The sequence below is a fragment of the Hyla sarda genome, chromosome 11 (genome assembly GCF_029499605.1).
Source record: "Hyla sarda isolate aHylSar1 chromosome 11, aHylSar1.hap1, whole genome shotgun sequence".
NCBI lineage: Eukaryota > Metazoa > Chordata > Amphibia > Anura > Hylidae > Hyla > Hyla sarda.
Window position 1 is genome coordinate 33,783,247 of NC_079199.1, and position 24,329 is coordinate 33,807,575.

The 24,329-nt window shown below is 40.1% G+C and overlaps 1 protein-coding gene across 2 annotated transcripts in view; it reads right to left on the reverse strand.

Annotated features, from left to right (window-relative positions):
• CAPN3 (calpain 3) overlaps nt 1-24,329 on the reverse strand; it is a 98,674-nt gene that overhangs the window by 36,684 nt on the left and 37,661 nt on the right. The window contains exons 4-15 of one of the 2 annotated variants that reach the window (XM_056546786.1): nt 23,594-23,727; nt 22,274-22,442; nt 17,287-17,412; nt 14,841-14,924; nt 14,041-14,126; nt 13,879-13,956; nt 10,145-10,305; nt 9,145-9,314; nt 8,446-8,457; nt 6,085-6,293; nt 1,235-1,271; nt 395-412 (exon numbers count right to left, since the gene is read on the reverse strand). In XM_056546786.1, the coding sequence (XP_056402761.1) occupies nt 395-412; nt 1,235-1,271; nt 6,085-6,293; nt 8,446-8,457; nt 9,145-9,314; nt 10,145-10,305; nt 13,879-13,956; nt 14,041-14,126; nt 14,841-14,924; nt 17,287-17,412; nt 22,274-22,442; nt 23,594-23,727 (1,284 nt within the window). The remainder of the gene's footprint in view (nt 1-394; nt 413-1,234; nt 1,272-6,084; nt 6,294-8,445; nt 8,458-9,144; nt 9,315-10,144; nt 10,306-13,878; nt 13,957-14,040; nt 14,127-14,840; nt 14,925-17,286; nt 17,413-22,273; nt 22,443-23,593; nt 23,728-24,329) is intronic. The other variant, XM_056546785.1, reaches the window with a different exon arrangement.

Here is a 24,329-nt window from a genome sequence, read left to right on the forward strand (position 1 = left end):
CACTTATTACCAATTCTATGTCCCACATTTGAATATAGTGAAGGTCAAGTACTGGGGCTCCATTCAAAGCCTATGGAACTGCTGAAGAGAAGCTAAGTACAGTACTGAGCCCATATGTCCCATACAATTGTATGGAGCGGCAGTGCTCATGCTCGACTTTTGCTCACAGCAGGCGTGGTAACCTGTTCTCATGAGTGGTGAGAGTCCCAGCAATAGTCCCAGATCATACCTACATATATTGTGGTCCAACCCCTTTAAATTCAGCAGTCACCATATTACAGTACAGGCAGTAAAGCGGTTATCAGTCTGCAAAGCTTCTCAGTGCCAAAAAAACACTTCAGTAGCAACTTGCACATGCATTTAGTCATGCATGTTCACACTAGGGAAGACCCACCTTAGCTTTTTTCTTTTTCTGGACAAAAAAAAAACAACATAATGTAACAATTTATTCTACCGTATGGTGTGAAAGTGATCTAAAGATTTACTAGCATAGTGTTTTCCAAACAGTGTGCCTCCAGCTGTTGCAAAACTACAACTCCCAATATGCCCAGACAGCCGTTGGCTGTCTGGGCATACTGGGAGTTGTAGTTTTGCAACAACTGGAGACACACTATGTGGAAAACACTGTACTAGCGGAAAATTATCTGTCATAAAGCACGCTACTTTACAAATTAAAAGTTGTTGCTTGCCAAGTCTTATGTTTTACCTTATCATTTCTAACAATGAAACAGAAAGGGCCCGTTTATATGCTGGGAACAGAGCCACACTTATCTATGGGCTGTGTATGGTATTGTAGCTTAAGGGGCAAACCCAAGGGCAGATGTGATGCTTTTCCTAGCAATAAATACACCATATTTTGTTATTAATTTTTTTTTTAAGATCCTTAACAGATGTGATAGCAATTTATAGAATTCACTTCTCTTACAAGTGAAAGAGACAATATGTGGAGTGTGAAATATTCAGCTAAAGCACAACCTAAATCAAGCCTGTGATTCCATATAACATTTAAGGGGTAGGGTCACGCATGGCATGTACGCAGCATATTTCACGCTGCGCACGTTGCATATTCTCCTATGAGCAGACGGTAAGGTAAGGGACCATAGTTTTTCCTTTATGTTGCAGGTAAACAAATCACAGTTCTATAGTGGGAGGAACCCACAACCACCTCAAACCTTGTACCAAATTAGAAGACGTATACACATACGTTTTTGATGGTAGGAAACTTAATACTTACACTGGGTTGGTCAGCTTCAATCTTGTTTTCAACTTCTCTAAAAGAGGAAAGAAAAGGTAATTGTATAATAGGAAGCCTATGTTTATATACATTTTAGCATTTCAGATCTTTTCTTAAAGGGGTAGTCCAGTGGTGAAAAACTTATCCCCTATCCTAAGGATAGGGGATAAGTTTGAGATCGCGGGGGGTCCGACCGCTGGGGCCCCCTGCGATCTCTCTGTACGGGGCCCCGGCTCTCCGGCCAGACAGCGGGTGTCGACCCCCGCACGAAGCGGCGGCCGACACGCCCCTCAATACATCTCAATGGCAGAGCCGGAGATTGCCGAAGGCAGCGCTTCGGCTCTGCCATAGAGTTGTATTGAGGGGGCGTGTCGGCCGCCGATTCATGCGGAGGTCGACACGCCCCCTTCCCGCGGGTTGTCGGGGCTCCGTACAGGAGATCGCAGGGGGCCCCAGCAGTCGGACCCCCCGCAATCTGCAACTTATCCCCTATCCTTAAGATAGGGGATAAGTTGTTCACCACTGGGTTCACCACTGAACTACTCCTTTAAAAAGCTAAGAAAATGTGTTCCGTCTTCATCTTTAGATCCTGGTCATGCTGTCTTGCTTGAACAAAATGTACTTCTAAGAGTCAAGTGGTTAGGACGGTAAATTACAATTCTCACAATGACTATTCTGGAATGACTCGTAATAGGTGCTCAATACAAATAATATATTTTACATCATAGTAGAATACAAAGTTTTACGATATATTATTTGTGTCGAGCGTCTTTTATCAGAATTATTAATACATGTCTTCCTCTTTAATATATGTCTCCCTCTTATAACAGGGAAGTGCTTGGGAAGGTGAATGACAATTCTGATAAAAGACGCTCGACAAATAATATCGTACAGCTTTGTATTCTACTATGTTGTAAAATATATTATTTATATTCAGCACCTATTATGAGTCATTCCAGAATAGTCATTATTTTATCTAGAGAATTTTTACAACTGCCTTTATAGGGCAGGACTAACTGGCCCACCATCCCCATAGGGCACCATTGCACAAAAGGTGCATGTCTATATAGCAAGTTTATTGTACTTTCTGCTGACTGAACCAAATACTAGAGCTAAGGCCCTTGTTTATGGCTGTATCACATGGATAGCAAATATGGTGCAAATAGAACTCTTTGAGCTCATACTATACCTCTGTTTGCCTTTGTATTCACTTGCTTCTAGGGTAAAACATGTTGCCTTATGAAGGCACCACACAGTTGCATGCAGAGTGTATACAGTGGGGCAAAAAAGTATTTAGTCATCCAATTGTGCAAGTTCTCCCACTTAAAAAGATGAGAGAGACCTGTAATTTTCATCATAGGTATACCTCAACTATGAGAGACATAATGAGAAAAAAAAAATCCATATAATAACCTTGTCTGATTTTTAAAGAATTTATTTGCAAATGATGGTGGAAAATAAGTATTTGGTCAATAACAAAAGTTCATCTCAATACTTTGTTATATACCCTTTGTTGGCAATGACAGAGGTCAAACGTTTTCTGTAAGTCTTCACAAGGTTTTCACACACTGTTGCTGGTATTTTGGCCCATTCCTCCATGCAGATCTCCTCTAGAGCAGTGATGTTTTGGGATGTCACTGGGCAACACAGACTTTCAACTCCCCGCAAAGGTTTTCTATGAGGTTGAGATTTGGAGACTGGCTAGGCCACTCCAGGACCTTGAAATGCTTCTTATGAAGCCACTGATTCATTGCCCGGGCAGTGTGTTTGGGATCATTGTCATGCTGAAAGACCCAGCCATGTTTCATCTTCAATGCCCTTGCTGATGAAAGGAGGTTTTCACCAAAATCTCACGATACATGGTCCCATTCATTCTTTTCTTTACACGGATCAGTCGTCCTGGTCCCTTAGCAAAAAGAAATAAGCCCCAAAGCAATATGTTTCCACCCTCATGCTTCACAGTAGGTATGGTGTTCTTTGGATGCAACTCAGCATTCTTTCTCCTCCAAACACGACAAGTTGAGTTTTTACCAAAAAGTTCTACTTTGGTTTCATCTGACCATATGACATTCTCCCAATCCTCTTCTGGATCATCCAAATGCTCTCTAGCAAACTTCAGACGGGCCCGGACATGTACTGGCTTAAGCAGGGGGACACGTCTGGCACTGCATGATTTGAGTCCCTGGCGGCGTAGTGTCTTACTGATGGTAGCCTTTGTTACGTTAGTCCCAGCTCTCTGCAGGTCATTCACTAGCTCCCCCGTGTGGTTCTGGAATTTTTGCTCACCGTTCTTGTCATAATTTTGACACAACAGGGTGAGATCTTGCGTGGAACCCCAGATTGAGGGAGATGATCAGTGGTCTTGTAGGTCTTCCATTTTCTAAAAACTGCTTCCACAGTTGATTTCTTCACACCAAGCTGCTTGCCTATTGCAGATTCAGTCTTCACCAGCCTGGTGCAGGTCTACAATTTTGTTTCTGGTGTCCTTTGACAGCTCTTTGGTCTTGGCCATAGTGGAGTTTGGAGCGTGACTGTTTGAGGTTGTGGACAGGTGTCTTTTATACTGATAACAAGTTCAAACAGGTGCCATTAATACAGGTAACAAGTGGAGGACAGAGGAGACTCTTAAAGAAGAAGTTACAGGTCTGTGAGAGCCAGAAATCTTGCTTGTTTGTAGGTGACCAAATACTTATTTTCCACCATAATTTGCAAATAAATTCTTCAAAAATCAGACGATGGGTTTTTATGGATTTTTTTTCTCATTATGTCTCTCACAGTTGAGGTATACTTGTGATGAACATTACATGCCTCTCTCATCTTTTTAAATGGGAGAACTTGCACAATTGGTGGCTGACTAAATACTTTTTTGCCCCACTGTAAGATAGTGAGGTCCATGCCCTGCTGCCAGGCCTGTACACACCGTACTGCAATGTACAGGGTGGGCCATTTATATGGATACACCTTAATAAAATGGGAATGGTTGGTGATATTAACTTCCTGTTTGTGGCACATTAGTATATGTGAGGGGGAAAACTTTTCAAGATGGGTGGTGACCATGGCGGGCATTTTGAAGTCGGCCATTTTGAATCCAACTTTTCTTTTCTCAATAGGAAGAGGGTCATGTGACACATCAAACTTATTGGGAATTTCACAAGAAAAACAATGATGTGCTTGGCTTTAACGTAACTTTATTCTTTCATTAGTTATTTACAAGTTTCTGACCACTTATAAAATGTGTTCAATGTGCTGTCCATAGTGTTGGATTGTCAATGCAACCCTCTTCTTCCATTCTTCACACACTGATAGCAACACCGCAGGAGAAATGCTAGCACAGGCTTCCAGTATCCCTATACACTGCTATATACTACTATATACAACGCAGGAGAAATGCTAGCACAGGCTTCCAGTATCCGTAGTTTCAGGTGCTGCAGAATGGGCAAAACAAAAATTGGAACAGGACCCTCAGTTTACGCAGAAGATTTTGTTCAGTGATGAGGCAAACTTTTATGTGAATGGTGAAGTTAACAAACAAAACCACCGCTATTGGTCTGACACTAACCCACATTGGATAGATCCCTCCAAGACTGTTGGAACACAAAAATTGATGGTATGGTGTGGTATAAAGATAGTGGGGCCATTCTTAATCAATGGAAACCTCAAGGCCACTGGATATGCGAAATTGCTACATGATGATGTGTTTCCCTCTTTATACACTGAAGCTGGCACGTTCCCTGAGTTTTTCCAGCAAGATGGTGATCCACCACATTATGGGTGTCAGGTCCGAGCATTCCTAGATGAACAGTTTCCTGGAAAGTGGATTGGTCATCGTGGGCCAGTTGAATGGCCCCCAAGGTCTCCCGATCTGACCCCCTTAGACTTTTATCTTCGGGGTCATCTGAAGGCAATTTTCTATGCTGTGAAGATACGAGATGTGCAGCACCTGAAACTACGGATACTGGAAGCCTCTGCTTGCATTTCTCCTGCGGTGTTGCTATCAGTGTGTGAAGAGTGGGAGAAGAGGGTTGCATTGACAATCCAACACAATGGGCAGCACATTGAACACATTTTATAAGTGGTCAGAAACTTGTAAATAACTCATGAAAGAATAAAGTTACGTTAAAACCAAGCACATCATTGTTTTTCTTGTGAAATTCCCAATAAGTTTGATGTGTCACATGACCCTCTTCCTATTGAAAAAACAAAAGTTGGATTCAAAATGGCTGACTTCAAAATGGCCACCATGGTCACCACCCATCTTGAAAAGTTTCCCCCCTTACATATACTAATGTCCACAAACAGGAAGTTAATATCACCAACCATTCCCATTTTATTAAGGTGTATCCATATAAATGGCCCACCCTGTACAAGAGGCCTAAAGTTGCCCATACACCTTAGATTAAAGTTGGCCAAACCTTCTGGCTTTGGTGGGTTCAGCTTTCTGTGAAAGTGTATGGTGGTCTCCCAATTTTTCATAAACAGAATATGTTGGTAGAGAAAAGGGTAAGTGTGTTGGATTACCACCCGACTCTATTGTTCTGGAAGAGATAAGTCACTGCCAGAGCTGTCTGGGTGCAGCCTGCCTCTCCTCTCCCCACAGAGGAAACAGGAATGTTTGGCCATGCCGAACACTCATGTGTATGGGGAAGTCAGGAGAACGTTTTGCCCACAGTTATTAAAAGTGTATGGCCAACTTAAGAGAGATTAAACTTGGTGGATACATGTCTCTCAACTCATGTAAGTAAAAGTTTGATTGTTCCCCACTTCTAGGTAAACCTCAGATGAGAGGGTTATGATATATTATTTGCTTTATAGGAATCCACATGCCATAAAGAAGATACACATAGACTTACTCTGAGACATTTCTTTTTTCTGAGAAGACTCTTAGGATGAAATCTCCTTCCTGGTGAGGTTCATAAGTGGAGGGGATGATGACATATTCACTGGGAGGTAGTCTAAAGCGTTGGGAAACCTCTCTCATGTTGATATATGACTTGCACCTATCCTTGGATGCATTGTACAGAAAGAAGTCTTTTTGCAGATGCTGCTTATTACTATGCATCTAAAGGAAGAGGAGAAATATTTAGTATAGAGGAATAATTCTGATTTCTGTACTCAAACAGTGAGGACTATCAGGGACATTTATTAATGTTGGTGTGAGGTAGTACAGATTTACCAGTTTGCTTGGAGTATTTTTTACACAGTTTCTTAAAATTTACCAAAATGGTGCACAGACTTGATAAATTCTGCACAATTATAGAAACCAGTGAGCTGCAGAGCTAGGTTTAAGCTTTGCGCTCTGACATATTTGTATGTGTCTTATTAGGCGATGTAGATTTGCCAAAAAAATTTAGGCTTTGCACCAAAAAAAAAAACAATTCTAAATTTAATCTGTGCAAATAATAAATACAGCTCCACTGTAGAAAGTGGTGTACAGTGCACTATACAGTAAGCAACTTTGAAAGATGTTCTACTGAAAATGCTTAAAAGTGCACAAAATTTTAAGGGACATTTAGAGCATTAAAGTGGTGTAAAGCCAATAATAAATGTCCCCCTATATGTTAGAATACTATTGAAGTTAGTAGACAGGAATGGATAGAGTGTCATTCAAGCAATTGCAGTCCTTTGAAAAACCCTTTAGCTTGTTAAAAAAGCTCTTATCTGCAATCTTAGTGGAGAAGGGCGATGTGAACTCAAGGCCGGGACCTGCAAGTTCTCAACACTCAGCTTGTCCCTATGATGCAACTGAGAGGACTTCTGAGCGAAATTTCATTGAAGTCAGTCAGAAGAGGGATGACCACTTATAACACAAGCGCTGACACTTGAGATAAAAGCTGAAAGTTTCCTTGAAAGAGGCCAACAATGTAAAAGGTTTGTCCTTTGTGATTAATGACTATTGAGTCTGAGCAAATGCCATCAGTTCATAAAAAATATGATGTGAAGTGCATAAAGTAGTATAATGTAGGCTACCGCAGTATAAGGTGCGTATATGAGAATGAATAGGTTAAAGCTAGTGAAGTAAGCACAGGAAAATACAACATATGCAAGCAAGGAGTAATGTAATAGAAAATCATAGAACACACACCAAAGGAACTAACAATCTAATAGCATGCATGTCTGAAGAAAAGACAAAACTTTTTAGGAAATGTTTCTGCTTCTTACAAAAACCCCTCCAGTCACAAAGTGGACATGCATACGTTTCCGTGGTGTTCTGTATTCCCAAAGTAGATATTGACACATCACATAGAATCAGCCTATTCAACTGAATAACAAGTAACAGGAGAAAATATATAATCAAAGATAATTATATGACCAGTCCTCAAAAAGTAGTGAAAAGAGAAAAAAGAAAAAAAAGAAAGAAAAGGAAAGAACAAGGGATAATGGTGATAGTGATTAGGATAAATGGGGGTATTACCCTCATTTTTTCCGATTATCACTCTGCACTCATTCACTCTTTTTGATATCTTATAAACCCTTTATACTCACCCTTAATAGCTCATTCTTATCACCCCTATTTTTCCACTCAGATTTTTATTTATTCACTCACATATTATCGTATATATTTATCCTAATCACTATCACCATTATCCCTTGTTCTTTCCTTTTCTTTCTTTTTTCTCTTTTCACTACTTTTTGAGGACTGGTCATATAATTATCTTTGATTATATATTTTCTCCTGTTCATTTCTGGGTCTTTTGGGGTTTTTCAGACCTACCAGTTAACCTCGGAGTAGATTGTTGATTGAGCTGCACTGCCTCTCTGTTATTTATTGAATAACAAGTAAGATCAGGTTTTCTGAGTATAAGTGTGTGTTATCTTGTTATCTTAGAACATTCGCTTTCCATCTTATTGTGAATTAAAATTAGGCTCAAAATTGTAATCTGATTCTGGACAGAACAAAAAATGTATTTGGTAGGTAAGCCCCAACCAAGGGAATGTAGTGAGTGGTAGTTGTGATGCATACAGCATCACCACTTACCTCTGGCTTACTCAGTGTACAGATACAGGTACAAAACTAATCCAATACATGTTAAAATGTCTGGATTCTAAAGAAGCCAAATTGTGTGTTACAATAGGATTAAATTAGATTTGTGCCGATTCTAACATATTTTTAGGACATCCTAAGCATTGCATCTAGACCCATGTGGATGGGATCTACTATGTTAAGCAAGAGTTAAACTTCAGCACATCATTGCTTCTCTTTTACAGCATACCTCTTTTGGAACCTTGAAAGAAAATAAAAAGAGAAAGATAAGTATGAGATTTTTCAACGTAACTCTTTGCCTTGTAACCTAGCCACAGCAAGTGTTTATGGTCAAGCTGTATTACGGTACAAACATCCTTGGCAGTGAAAGTTTTGAAGCAGTTTTGTCACCATAATATGGTGGCCTGTTTAGTCAGATGGACTTAATAGCCCAAATAGCAAAAAATATATATTTTGTCACTTGGCTAATAGCAGCTAACAAAAAATACAGCCGACTACTGAGCTAACATGCAGTACAGTGGACTGGACATGCGCCTACTGTCTCAAAAAAGCTGAGTAGCACAATGCTTTCTTAATATTCTTGCTAAATATTCAGCAAAAGGATACTAGATGGACTGTCTGGCACAACTGGTATCGGGATCAATGACACAGCTGACAAGAGGTATTCCTATCCCACTAAAACATGGCTTCCTGGTCAATGGGAGTCTTGCAAATTGTGAAAGACAGATGGCTCAGCTGTTTTCAGCTTCTTGGCCACCACTGGCAGGCGCTATCATGCTGGAGGGTGCTGGGTAGTCATGGTTTTACAAGATGGGAATACCACTTTACTAATGTTTGGTCTAAACTGGTGAAAGAATGCTTTCAGTACCATTTACAAGTATTGTTGATGCTATGTTACTTTATATGATTAGGATTCATTTATATTTACCTCATATATAGCAAAACCAATAGTGAAAAGATTGGCTCCCGCTTTCCGATCTTTTCTGCGATTCTTCTGCATTAAAGCCACTAGGAAGCTACAGACGACCTCATTGTCATCAGGGTCATCGTCTTCTTCTAGGAGCTTTAGACGATACTGAGGATTAGTCCAATAAGTGTCTGTAAATGTTTGAAATTATTATAACATTAGCTGCTTTTTCAAATTATACATCTTTTTGTTATACAATATTGTGGGAAGATTGCGTTATGGGAAGATGTATGCAAATTAGGTCTTCTCCATAAGGAAGAAAACTATATTATACTAGCCAAACCAGTTTTCTCCAAATGGAGGAGAGACTCTTTTGTAGACAGATCTTTCTGGTGTTCTTGCCCTTTGTCATGCACAAGAAGTTTGCAGTTCTGGTCAAAACATTTATGAAACCTTGTATAAATAGATAGTCTGACAACCAGGAGGAGAAACAAGGGAACATGTCAAAACTTTTCATTCTTTGATCCATAACCCAGTTGCTGTTAAATCTATGGGGTGATATTTATAGCAATCATTTGATTGCAGATACTGAACAGTGCTATGCACAGCACTGATCAGTATAGTCAGCGATCCTCTTCTCTTGTCTGCTCGATGTCAGACCAGAGAAGAAGACCCTGGGATGATGACCGGAGCAGGTAAGGGAACCTCCGGCCTCCAAGTTGGATGATCGGATCCCCGCAGCAGCGTCACGGGCGATCTGATCAACCATTTAAACGCCTGCATTGCTGCAGATGGTGTTATCTGTATTGATCACGGTATCTGAAGGGTTAATGGCGGACATCAGGGTCGTGTCATGTATTGGACATAAATGTATGTCCTGGTGCGTTAAGTACCCACGCGCCAGGACGTACATTTACGTCCATTGTCCTTAAGGGGTTCAATTTGTTCGTTTGTTTGTTTGTTTTTTTTATCTCTAATGGCAATAAAATATGATACCTGTATGTAGTAACAGAACTATCACCTGGAAAGTTCCGGCATCCTCCAGCAGAGCAGCCTCTGACCCACCGCCCCTCATTCACTGACACGGTCCACGTCTGGAGTTGGTCTGCTTCTAGAGCATCTGCTGTCAGATTGCATATTTCTAGCTTTGTAAAATTCTTCATAAAATCATCAAATGACATCCTGAAGATAAAGTGAAACCAATGAAATTAAATAGTGACTGCAAACGTGTCCAACCGTTAAGAGATTCCAAATATTAGCTCTGATGATCCTCTATTGTTTGCATTAAAAGAATATCTCCAATATTGGGCGACTTCTCTGTATCTGCTAGAAGCCTTATTCATGAGATACAGCTGGTGGGTCGGGCAGTACTTTTGACAAGTTTTGCTGGAGATCTTTGGACAGTGCTGTGCAGTCACCTTGGCAACAGTACCACCTGATCTGCCGGCTATGTTAATGACTGTCAAAATTAAAGGAGTTATCCAACCCTATAAAATTGATAGCATATACTAGATCACTATTAAATTGGTTAGTGTTTGATTTTTGACAACCCCACTGATCAGCTGTCTGAAGAAGTGTAGACGCCGCAGCCCCTTCAATGCTTACCAGCGCATGTACCCGTATTATTAGTATTGACAGTGCAAGGTACCTTGTAGCACCACTTCTAATAGCATGGCCATGCAGGTATGAGTTCAGGTAAACATTGGAGAGGCTGTGGCACCTTTAAATCGTTAGATTAGTCGGGGTGTCTGGAGTTGTACCCCCACCAATCTAATGTTGATATCCAGAGAATAGGCCATACATTTTTTTTAAACTGCATAACCCCTTTAAACTTCTGTTTGGAGGCAATCATTACAGCAATACTATATATTAAGCAGGGTTTCCTAACCCTCTAGGTATTTATACCCCAAAAGATTGTTAAAATGAGCAGGGAGAAGTGCGGCGCTGAGGGCTGTTTCTCCCCTGCTCTCTGCACGAGACAGGAGACCATCCCCTAAAACTACTATAGAAGTCACTTACACATAGCTGGGAGAGAATGTACTTAGCGTGCACGTCTCACGGCTTGTTCTAGTGATGGCTCAGGGTCTGGACACAGAGACCTCAAACAATTAAACTTTTGATTAGTCTCTATGGGAATGTTTTTTTTTTTTTAAGTGACAGTGCCCATCTAAATCTTTTTCACTGGGGTTAGGGAGATTGTAATATGCACAAAAGGATTTGTCCCATTCTGACTGCGGTGTAATGATACAAACTGATTGCATTCCTATAGATCCCTATACTTGCAGTTCAAGCCATTAGACCTCCATCCAGGCTGGAATTGTGGCCGTATCACACTTCCCTGAAACCAGGCTTAAGGTGGGGCTCAACCTATGTAAGAAGTACATCAGAGAGCTCCAAGTCCAACCTTTTTTTTATTTTTTATTCAACATGAAAAGCTTCAAAAATCAGACTGTCATTTATATACAATAGGCTTTTAAAGGGGTATTCCAGGAAAAAAACATTTTTTTTTTTATTTATATCAACTGGCTTCAGAAAGTTAAACAGATGTTTAAATAACTTCTATTAAAAAAATGTAATCCTTTCAATAATTATCAGCTGCTGAAGTTGAGTTGTTGTTCTCTGTCTGGCAACAGTGCTCTCTGCTGACATCTCTGCTTGTCTCGGGAACTGCACAGAGTAGAAGAGGTTTGCTATGGAGATTTGCTTCTAAACTGGGGCGGTTCCCGAGACACGTGTCATCAGAGAGCACTTAGACAGAAAATAACAACTCAACTTCAGCAGCTCATAAGTACTGAAAGGATTAAGATTTTTGTTAATAGAATTAATTTGCAAATATGTTTAACTTTCCGGAGCCTGATGAAATAGAAAAAAAAAAAAGTTTTTTCCTGGATAACCCCTTTAAATAAGACGGGGAGATTTAGGGCGATCTTGCAATTGCAGAAAAAAAGGGACAGAAACTGCATTGCAACTAGTAAGGAAGAAGTGCAATTGTGGCTAATAAGATATACAGGACACAACATACGGTTGCCACAGGATCAGCTTAGAAATGCATTGCACTGGCCCCTTTTTAATACAGTAATGCATCTCTACATTTGCACATCTTTTACTCCAGTGAGTAGGCCCTCTCCCTCCCAAATGTGTATTAACCCAAGACCCAGCAACTTATGATAGGAATGAATTTATCTGCTATATCTATTGAAGGCTATTAGTTTGAGGGACTATGGCGCCACATTTTTTGCATTTCTTTCTATGATATATCAAGTATCTCACTGGAGTCTTGTGCTACTTCTTAGCAACTATTTGCAAACAAGCATCACTTGTGGCTGTCTCCATCTTTGGATTTAAAAGAGTCAGAAATATACAATGATTTTACAAGACAACATTTAACACCTTCAACCACTTGACAAAAAAATATGTTTCTCTATTTAGATGTAGAGGACTAGCAAAATTGTAATCTGCAGATACCTACAAGTTCATGCTGTCACCACAATACCCCTTCTAAATATGCACAGAGAAGAATAGATGTCCCCATCATTAAGCCATAATAGGTTGTGTCGTGATTGGCTGAAAACAGAGCTAAAACTAGGCGATGCTGGGCCCTAATACAAAATCTCTAGCATGTGCCATTTATAATACTGATGTATTAAGTTAAGGTTGTTCTTTTCTGTCTAAGTGCTCTCTGATGACACGTGTCTCGGGAAACGCCCAGTTTAGAAGATGTTTGCTATGGGGATTTGCTTCTAAACTGGGCGTTTCCCGAGACACGTCTCATCAGAGAGCAGAAAAGAACAACCTTAACTTCAGAAGCTCATAAGTACTGAAAGGATTAAGATTTTTTAATAGAAGTAATTTACAAATCTGTTTAACTTTCTGGAGCCAGTTGATATATATAAAAAAAAGTTTTTTCCTGGATAACCCTTTTAATTTCTGACCTGTCCACACTGGCCTCTAGATACCAACTTCAAAGCATTGCTATCGTTATGCATAACTTTTGACATGTCACAGGGACATTAATAATTTTTACCGGTCGGGGAGACTTTTACAATCTCTAGATCACATCGCACTTTGCTTGACTATGTCTATAGATCAGTAGGAGTCTCTGATCTAGAATCCTGACGAGTCAAATCTTTTGATACATCAAAGGATTTGTATAACAATAGTAACACCTTAAATCTAGTTGGCAGCCAGGTGTCTGGTCCAGCAGGAAGACAGAAGAAAGAGACGACACTCACCATTCAGGAAAACTTCTTTATTCACTCGGCGGTGACATCAAGCGGGATGCAGGCGGGGGAGCAGGGTGGAGGAGGGGCAACCGGGACAAGTTGTTTCGTGCGCAAGGCGCACGAAACAACTTGTCTCGGTTGCCCCTCCTCCACCCTGCTCCCCCACCTGTATCCCGCTTGATGTCACCGCCGAGTGAATAAAGAAGTTTTCCTGAATGGTGAGTGTCGTCTCTTTCTTCTGTCTTCCTGCTGAATCGCTATTATCTATTTGGCTGAGCACCACCGCTACAGGATCACACCATCTGGTCCGGTCCCGCCATATTTCTCCGTTCCTCTCTATGGTTTAGTTCCGGTAGTGCCGGCTTCTTTGTTTTCCTAGTTGCTAGGTGTCTGGTCCATTTGGCTTCTAATGCGAGTAATTCTTTTACTGTTATACGATATATGTAGCACCAGCTCTGTAATAATTCAAAGTACATGAAGAGCTACACTGTAATATGAGAAAAGGAAAAGGCCATCAAACTGTTCGTCCTACCAAAACTCGCCATCTTCTTTTATCTGGTGTTGTAGACGAGACTTTTCAGATTTATCAATAATCGCCCACTCCTTAGAGCTGCAGGACAGAATAAAGTGTTGATGTAACCAAAATTGTATAATTGCATATATTTAATGGCTAGAAGCAATATGACTGTCTTACTTATCGCTCCAGGATCCATTCCATTCTACCTGTCCCCAGGGATTCCTTAGACGCACCAGCTTTACTTTGTCTCCCTTGAATGCTGTCTGCCATATGGTAAATATAGTTATTGTATCATTCTGTGACCACTTTTTATAAATAATTTGAATGATAAATAGTTTTTTTTCTGGAACTATGTTACAAAAATAAATTAAAAAATGTTTTAGAACAGCGAAGAATAATATAGGAAGTCATAATCGCTTGATCAGTCTCCTGCTGTACACCCATTCTGAAGCTCCCCAGGTTCTGTCTGCATCTGTATTTTTGTAGTTCCTCCCTAAATGGACATGTGCCAGATGTAGCAGTTCACTTTTTCAGTCAGTGATTGGCTGCAGCAGTCACATGTCTGTGTCAAGAAGAACCAGGAAGTGCAGAGACTAATAGGACCAGGGCAACTTTGGAGAGTGAGAGGCAGGGGATCAATGAGGTGAGTATGGTATCTTTTAATATTTAATGACATTCTAAGCTGTGATAATAAAGTTGGATGTTATCAACATTAAAGTCCAGGAAACCCCCATTAAAAAAAGCATTCAGGAAACCATGGAATTTACTTATATACATTTAGTCTATATTGTTTTACAGAAAGTGAAATGAAAACTCCAAATTTACAATGGAAGGAATTAAACCTTAAAGACAAGGGAAGTCATCTACAAGTTTATTATTACAATGTAATAATTAATTTAGAAGGTCATTATATCCCCCCAGCAAAGCCATAGGTAGAAACAATGACAGGAATATTTATCATCATACAAACATTATACCTCTTCCACTCCAGTGACAGAATAAGCATGGCCCTTCACCAGTCCACTGGCCATGCGAGTCTCAAACTGTGCAGGGACAATTGCCTACAACATAAAGAAATTTAGCAGCTTAAACAACATCTCAGCCATATTAAACAATAGCGTTAATATTCTAAAGGCATAATGCAATAGTAGGATAAAACAATCCATGCATCATTAAGTAGTATACAGCTATTATAAGTAACAATATGGCAAGTTGATTTTTGGGCAATGTGTTCTCAGATCCATCTTTCACTAAAACCAAGATTGGATCTCAGCACAGTAGAGGAGATAGAAAGAAATAACGAACAGACCACATGACTGATCACGTGAAAGTAGCCGTATAAACACACACAACATTTATACACAAACGTATACTACAAATGTAGGTCTGGTTTTACAGGTAAGGGCATGCAACTTCACAATTTGCAGTCACTAGCTACAGAGGTTGGAAAAAAACAAAAAAAAAAAACAAGAACACTCCTATTTATAGTCAAGTTGAATTCTTCCTGACACACCTGCAATCACCAGGTAACACCTAACACCCCCTTTATTTCTCAGTCATGTAGCTTATATCGCTGTTGATAAACTATTACTTGTACTGTTCTAAAAATCTGTTTATTTGTATTAGGTGCGTGATACGTCAGGGCTTTGATTGTTGGTTTGTGCCTGGTAGGGTGAGTGTGACCGGGTCCAATGTTTCCTTTACATATCTCTATCATATACAAAGATGGGCAAAACATCTGCAGACAAAAGTAGCTGTGGTCAAAAGTCAGAACTTGATTAAAGAGGGAAAGAAGAACACTTCCTTAAATTGTAGACAACAAAGGTAAAACTACATCCCCTCAAATTACTGCAGAGTTAAAGGCAAGTTTACGGGCACCAGTACCAGTGAAAACTGTGAGGGGTGCACTATACACAAATGATATCCATGGCAAAGATGCAATAGCCAAAGCTTTATTGATACCACAAAATGTAAAACAGTGTGTTCAATGGCTCAACAACCACACAACATGGATACTAGAAGCATGGAAATGGGAAATACTCTGAGCTTCCAGGGTTATGCTTTTTCCCCTTTTTGTCATGTGTATATGTCTGGAGATCACTGGATAAAGCCCACAATGTTGACTGCTTTATACTTGCTGTTAAAGGGGTTATCCAGGAAAAAACTTTTTTTTATATATCAACTGGCTCCAGAAAGTTAAACAGATTTGTAAATTACTTTTATAAAAAAAATCTTAATCCTTTCAGTACTTATGAGCTTCTGAAGTTAAGGCTGTTCTTTTCTGTCTAAGTGCACTCTGATGACACGTGTCTCGGGAACTGCCCAATTTAGAAGCAAATTCCCATAGCAAACCTCTTCTAAACTGGGCGTTTCCCGAGACACGTGTCCTCAGAGAGCACTTAGACAGAAAAGAACAACCTTAACTTCAGAAGCTCATAAGTACTGAAAGGATTAAGATTTCTTAATAGAAGTAATTTACAAATCTGTTTAACTTTCTGGAGCCAGTTGATATATAAAAAAAGTTTTTTTCCTGGATAACCCCTTTAAGCATGGTGGGAGTTCTTGTATGGTTTGAGATGCAATAACATAGCAGTCTTAGGGTCAGATAGTCATCCTTGAAGATAAAGTCAAAGACAAGACGTAACTGAATATTTCATATTCTATTGGGCAATTCTAACTCCATTGGCTAAATAGTTGATTTATATTTGTCTATTCCTTCATGTATTTCATCTGTGTTATGTAAAAAAAAGGGGGGCCTGGTATTCTAGTTACTTCATCCAACCCCTGTAATAATCTTTGCACCTGACAATCCAGGTAGGGAATGAGTTTTGGCGGTTGTCTGATGGCATGCAGTATATGTGGATGACATGTCACTAGCATAGTCCACTTTAAGGCCAGAGGTCTCTAAGGGTGCTTTCACACCACGTTGTCAACCTATGGCTGCCGGATCTGGCTGGGGGAGGGGAAAACCATGCGTTCCCGTACCCCAGACGGTCCGGCGCTGAAATTCATTGACTTTAATAACCCGACCGGAGTCACCGCTTGACTCTGGTCGGCTCATTTCTGCCCCGTATCCGGTTTTGTGACCGGACCTAAAACCATAGTATACTACGGTTTTAGGTCCGGTGAGAAAATCGGATATGTGTCGAAAATCGGTGACTCAATTGGTGACTCAAAGGGTGACTCCGTTCGGCTCATTAAAGTCAATGGATTTCAGCGCCGGTCCGGCTGGGGTACGGGAGTGCACAGTTTTCCCCTCCCCCAGCCGGATCCAGGAGCTGTAGGCTGAAAACATGGTGTGAAAGCACCCTAACACTGAAGGGAGCTATTAGGTAGGAATAACTTTTCTTTTGTGCAATTATAAAAAAAAAAGTCTCTCTCTCACGCTAGCAGCCACCAACACCATGCCTGGGGTATACAAACCACTGATGGCTTTGGCTCCAAGCCATCCATGTTAGGCTGTGTGTCACCCACACCCTCAATCATTCTCTTCAATGCTTCCCCTATATCTGAGGGTGGCACCATCCCATAGGAAAAGGAATCTTTCTCCTGGCATCAGCAAAGAAAATGCATAGGTTAAAAAACTGCAGAGAAAGTGTAAGCCTTAATATTTCCCCATATCTGAGGATGGCACCATCCCATAAGTTAAATGTATTTTTCTCCTGGAATTAGCAAAACAAAAAGTACAGATTAAAGTATTGTATAAATCTAGATAAGAATGGTGGAAATAACCAATGCATGAGAATGTGTGTCAATTATCTCAAGCTATTATTGCTGACCATGGCAACCAACCACTGGCCGGAGAAGCGACATTTGTTCTTATGGATACCAGTAAATAGTTACTGCCGTTTTTGTCCAAACCATTTAATTGTTTTGTTAAAGAAAATATCAAAACCAAGTGAAAATCATGACGAATTCCATTATATATTTTATCATGTTATGAACTGAATTAATTATAAAGTCTGTGCTAATAGAAAAATCATTATGGTGCTATATTTTAACTGTACCATATAGCAATGAACGTGTAGACAGATTTATAGCGACAGCTGTACTGTAAACCTCATGCTGCCTCAAGTGAACCAAAAATAAAAACTCCCAGTATCCTCTTTGCAGACAGCTGCATGCCATCATTAACACCCCTTTAATTGGTGTTTTAAGAGAAGCACTCGGCGATAAAATAAAATGGGAGTGGGCAGCTTAAATAATGTGTGTAGGACAGCCGATGAAGTAGCCAGACTGGGTAAAAAAAAAATCATAAAAAGCTGTGGGCATTTGACATTTCCGCGCAACTACTGTTCTGTTGTTGCTCGTCCCTACTGATCGCCACTTCCCTGCCTAAACACAAGAAAATGGCCATTTAGCCAATCACAGGCTCAGATGGGTCACTGGCGCCAGTCCCACCGGTGACTGGCCAAGCAGGTATTTCCTGTGTGTCGAGAGGAAAACAGGAAGTAGCGATTAGTACATGGACACCATCCTTATTGCATTAATAGGGAAACGGGCAGGGGGATTGTTTTGTTTAGATTTTTCACCATGCTTGAGCAATTAAAAAACAAAAACAAATGGAAAACAACCCCTTTTATGATGGTTCTGTCATTGTTTTTGTCAAATTTAGCAATGGGGTCCATCAGTCACTATTTGGAATAGTAGATCCATCACAACACAATGGTTTTAATTCTACAAGGAAGCAAAGATATTATTATGACGAGAGTCTTCAGGGATGGATTAGAAGGAGAGAACACGTGTGTTTAATGGAGTTGCTGTTTAGTTGTCTCCTTAGCTCCCATAGACTTTAGAGGACAGGACAATTTAGAAGTGCGCCCACCTCTCCTGTTTGTGGCTGTGATAGAGGGTTAGGTAGGGTCTGGATCGCAGAGGTGGAATTGGGAACCCCGTCAACCTCAGTCCAGCCTTGAGAACCTTTTATTTAATAATACACTTGGACTTTTCTAGAACACTGCAGGTTTCAGTAGGTCAGCAGTTTCACACATCAAGAAAAGGTCACTGAGTGAGGGGGCGAAGCAGAACTCATAGACAGAATTGCCAGCCTGAATGTCTCTTTTTTTTCTGGACAACTTATTCAAAGATCATGGACGGGCAGATCTTCATGGACAAACTAAAAAGAGGTAATGGTTGATCAATGTTAATACATGTCTATACTCATTATTCTGACTATGACTGTGGTAGTCTCAGCTTAGCCTATGATTTGTGAGTGGGCCTTCACTGAAGCCTATCTCCTAGGGTGGGGGTTGGAGCGCGCTAAGGACAGGTGAGTAGAAAGCCCCTGTACAGGAGATCGGATCCCCCCCCCAAATATATCCCATATTGTGTGGAGTACCCCGTTTAACATACCAGTACTCATCATCAGTTCTGTATGCTCCAGAAGAAGGTGCCCATATACTTTTCATAGCTTTTGTTGGTTGACAATTCGTTCAACCAAGTTATTGCTCCAACTCACCCCTTATATGTGGCTAAACTAAGCAAAAATATGTTTTCAAAAGAGAGTGCAAGAAAACACTGCTAAATACCTCAGGCTCTGGCTGATCACAAGAACAAAAAAACTGGGCATATTGAGCATTAACAGGCAAATCAATCTTTCCCCAGACATCTGCCCTTTGAGGGGAGTCAAGACACTACCATGTACATTAAATGGTTGACTGGTCTTGCCAAAATCAGAGGTGTTTAAAGGGGTACTCCCGTGAAAAACTCATGACCACAGTGCTCTCTGCTGACATCTCTGTCCATTTTAGGAACTGTCCAAAGCAGCAGCATCCTACTCTGGACAATTCTTTAAATGGACAGAGATGTCAGCAGAGAGCACTGTGGTCATGATGTCAGCAGAGAGCTCTGTGTTCCAAAAAGAAAACCATTTCCTCTGTAGTATTCAGCAGCTAATAAGTACTGAAAGGATTAAGATTTTTTAATAGAAGTCATTTACAAATCTGTTTAACTTTCTGACACAAGTTGATTAAAAAAAAAAAAAAAAAAGAGTTTTCCAGGGGAGTACCCCTTTAACTCAGGGTTCAGCACCTCAAGTAGTAGAAGGACTATCCACAGAGACACCAAACAATAAGAATTCACAGGATCAAGATACAATGAAAGGAAAAGTGTAAATTTTTATAGCATATCACTGTGTATGGACATTAGTAAAGTGCGCAAAGTATCTATTACCCCAACATGTATAGGAAGAAATAAACCCTCAGCAATGTGAAGTGATGGGGGTTTAAAGGGGAGAACCTAAAGCAGAACAGTCAGCAACAGTGAGGAAACATTCCCAGACAACTTTTATACTATAGAGCAGTGGTCTTCAACCTGCGGACCTCCAGATGTTGCAAAACTACAATTCCCAGCATGCCCGGACAGCCGTTGGCTGTCCGGGCATGCTGGGAGTTGTAGTCTTGCAACATCTGGAGGTCCGCAGGTTGAAGACCACTGCTATAGAGTATTTTTCTTTTTTATCCCTAGATCCTTTGCAATGTGTGTAACATAACTTGGCATTGTCGACTACACAATGGTTTTTAGTTTTATTATTATTATGGTCTGTTTCCTTATATGCCACATCCTTCAGTGAACCAGTAATCCTTCCCCTTCATAATGGAATTAGCAGTCATTAGTGTTCTTGATTCTCCTATATGGACATTAGAGCGGTACCCGGTGATAGAAAAATGTATCCCCTATCCTAAGAAAAGGGGATTAGTGTCAGATTGCGAGGGATCCAACCACTGGGACTCCCGCACCGCACTCCATCTCTCTGCATGAAAATAGCTGTGTCGACCACAAAGCTATACTTTTATTTTATTTAATTAAATAACTTATTTCCTCTTTGATTCCCCATTAGTAGGTATTTGTAGGGTATAGGATAATACCTTGTTTCAAGCTCCTTGCAGTGGATCGCGCCTGACACCCGGTATTATCCTATACCCTACAAACAGCAACTTAATTAAATACAATTATTTGTGACCTTGTGTAAACATTACAGAGTAGAATTTTCAATATCTATAGATCATACAGGGCGCCTTAAGAAAATCCATGATGTCACACTAATAAAAGAAGACATCCGGGGAAGTTGAGAAATGGCACATGAAGTTTAATGTAGATAAATGTTAAAGGGTACCTCTCATCAAATAAACTTTTGATATATTTTAGATTAATGAATGTTGAATAACTTTCCAATAGCATGTTAATGAAAAATATGCTTCTTTCTATTGTATTTTTCCCGATCAGTCCTGTCAGCAAGCATTTCTGACTCATGCTGGAGTCCTAAACACTCAGAGCTGCCAGCCTGCTTTGTTCACAGCCAAACAGGCTGTGAACAAAGCAGGCTGGCAGCTCTGAGTGTTCTCCTTTGTGAACAAAGCAGACTGGCAGCTCGTAGTGTTTAGGACTCCAGCATGAGTCTGAAATGCTTGCTGACAGGACTGGTAGGGAGACCCCTAGTGGTCATTTCTTCAAAGTGGAAAATTAAATAGAAAGAAGCATATTTTTTAATAACATGCAATTGTAAAGTTATTCTGCATACATTAATCTATAATATATCAAAAGTTTTTTTGATGAGAGGTACCCTTTAAATTATAAACTTGGGCTAAGGAAAAATAATGTACAATCATGTGCTATATAGTAAAATACTGGGTAAAACTGCTAAGGACTTGAGGATATTTGTGAATAGTAAACTAAAATGTATTGACCAGTGGCTGCCAAGGCTACGAAAATCATGAGATACATCAAAAGAGGCTCATGCCAAGAACATAATTTTACCTGTATACAAATCACTGTATATAAGGAGGACATGGCTGAAATGGAGAGGGTACCGAGGAGGACGACCAAGGGAATGCGTGAACTGCAGAGCCATATTAGCTTATGATGTATGAGGCTACTCAGACGGGATCTGATTATAATGTACAGATAGATGAAAGGACCGTGATCACCTAGGCCTGTAACCATGACAAGGGGGCATTCTCTATGACTAAAGGAAAGTTTCCCCATCATCAAAGACTTGAGATTCTTTACTGTAAAAGCAGTGAGACGTCTCTGCCATAACTCTCTAATGTTGTGATAGTTGATTCATTGAACAAGTTCGGGAAGGACATGGATGCCTTTCTTGAAAAATAAATGTTATTATTATAAGCTACAGTTACTATATGTCTGAAAACGGGATACTAATCTAGAATCCAGGGATTTATAAATTATTCCCTAGGATGTTTTGGTGCCTGTTTCTGTATGCCTTTCTGTAGATCAACACCATAGGACAAAGTGTTTCCCCACCAGGATGCCTCCAGTTGTTGCAAAACTACAACTCCCAGCATGCCCGGACAGCCTCGAGGCACCCTGGTTGGAAAACGCTGCCATAAGATAATAGGTTGGACTGGATTTTAGTCTTACTAATTATGTTGAGTGGATTCCTTACACTTACATCTATTGAGCATCCGATGAGGGACCCCCTCTCAAAGGCTTTTTTCATGATTTTGAACATGTCTTTTGGAGCATCTTTTATCTCATAAAATTCGGTCACTCCCCCGGTAAAGTCTTCCATAGCCTCTGTGGTGTTTCCGCCCTTGAGAGCCTCGTAGGATCCATGTAACCTCAAAAAACAAGACGCAAAGAGATAAAGACGTGCCCCAATATCACCAGGGATCTTTAAAGCTCAACATTATGAAAAGGGAAGTGTAAAGTGCAGCTTATGGATAGATCCTAATGATAAACTTATACAGATAGAGCATTAGGCTCATACATCATCATTATTATATAGTAAATATTACTTGCAAGGCACTGTGTGACTTCCATTCACAAGAAAGTTTGGTTGGGTTCACACACAATGGTGGTTATTTACTATTGTGTTTTCAACATTTTTTAATCGGGTTTTGCTGAATTTTGGTGCATGCTTTGTGCGCCAGATTTTACACCCAGAAATTCCAATAAATCCCACCAACTCTCCACTTTTCTGGAAAACCCAAAAATTTGGAGCGTCTGTCTGGGCCCTGACAAAAGGGTCGTGTTCCCTACATATTCACAAAGGTTTCCACATAAAATGTGGTGGATTTCAGCTCTAGAAAACCCGAAAGATCAGAAGAATTGTAAACAAAAAAAGCAAAACGTAGGGAAAAATTTGTAAATATCGTGGAAAAATACGGGTAAAAATTCACTAAGAGAATTACACCCCACTCTTAGTAAATCAGCCCTAATATTTTTACCAAATCAAGGAGTGGGACCAAAATGCAGGTGCAAATCTTCCTATTATAGTTTTTCTCTGTGTCGGATCCACTCCTGGTTTTGTAAAAAAAAAAAAAATACTGTCCAAAACACTGTGGGGGAGATTTATCAAAACCTGTGCAGAGAAAAAGTTGCCCAGTTTCCCAAAGCAACCAATCAGATTTCTTATTTCATTTTTAACAAGGCCTCTGTGAAATGAAAGAAGCGATCTGATTGGTTACTATGGGTAACTGGGCAACTTTGCCTCTGCACAGGTTTTGATAAATCTCCCCATGTGTGTAAACCACAACCTTAGGCTTTTAAATTCATATAGTGAACTAAAAACATTCAAAATAAATACCGCATCACATGAAATAAAATGTAAAATATTCTTATGATGGAGGGAAGACCAGCTAAACCAGCTGGTTATACAAATGATCTCTATGTGAAAATCTACAGAGGGCATTTTCATAGACGTTATTAAGTATATATTCTTGTATAGAAGAATTGATCCTAAAATCAGTAAGAACTGTCAGGACCTTACTTGGCATAGGCTTTCTCCAGGAGTGCACTCCAGAATTCATTCCGCTGAGAAGACTTGGTGAAGACTAACTGGTTGTTAAATGTCGGCAAGCAATCGTCGATTACCACGTCCACCCAATCTCCATAGCGCCAAAACTGGACAACAAAGGATGAAGAGGTCAAACATTCTGCCATAACACAGCAACGTGGAGGACACATGTATTATATAGCAAAATATCCTGACTCTCCTCTCTGTCATCAAAGCTTTTCCTCCAAAATTCGTTTTATTGAAAAGTAAACAACACTTAGCCGTATGGCCTCGTACAGAACTTGAGAACAAGTACATTACAAAAGGTGCTGAGGCACGTATTGGCATAAGTAATGTTACAGCATGAAAACGACAGGTTTGGAAACCTCTCACCACAGGGGCCAACTCAATGTCTAGCTAACAAACCAGTTAAATAACATAAAACACAATATCAATGGTTATTTAACTGCCACCTAGCATCAAGCATCAGCAGGTTCTAAAATCGGAGCATACACCACCCTGAATGATAGGTATATAATAACAAAAAGACTTATAAGACTAACAATGGACAGGCACTGACAAGAGGGGGGATGAAACATTAGAAGGGATGAGAAACAAAGATAAAAAAAAATCATCAGTAGATATCACAATTAGGGGACACGAGGAATGGCCATAGAATAAGTGCATTGTGTGAGAGGAGGGGAGCACTGGGTACCCCACACTGAGAGGA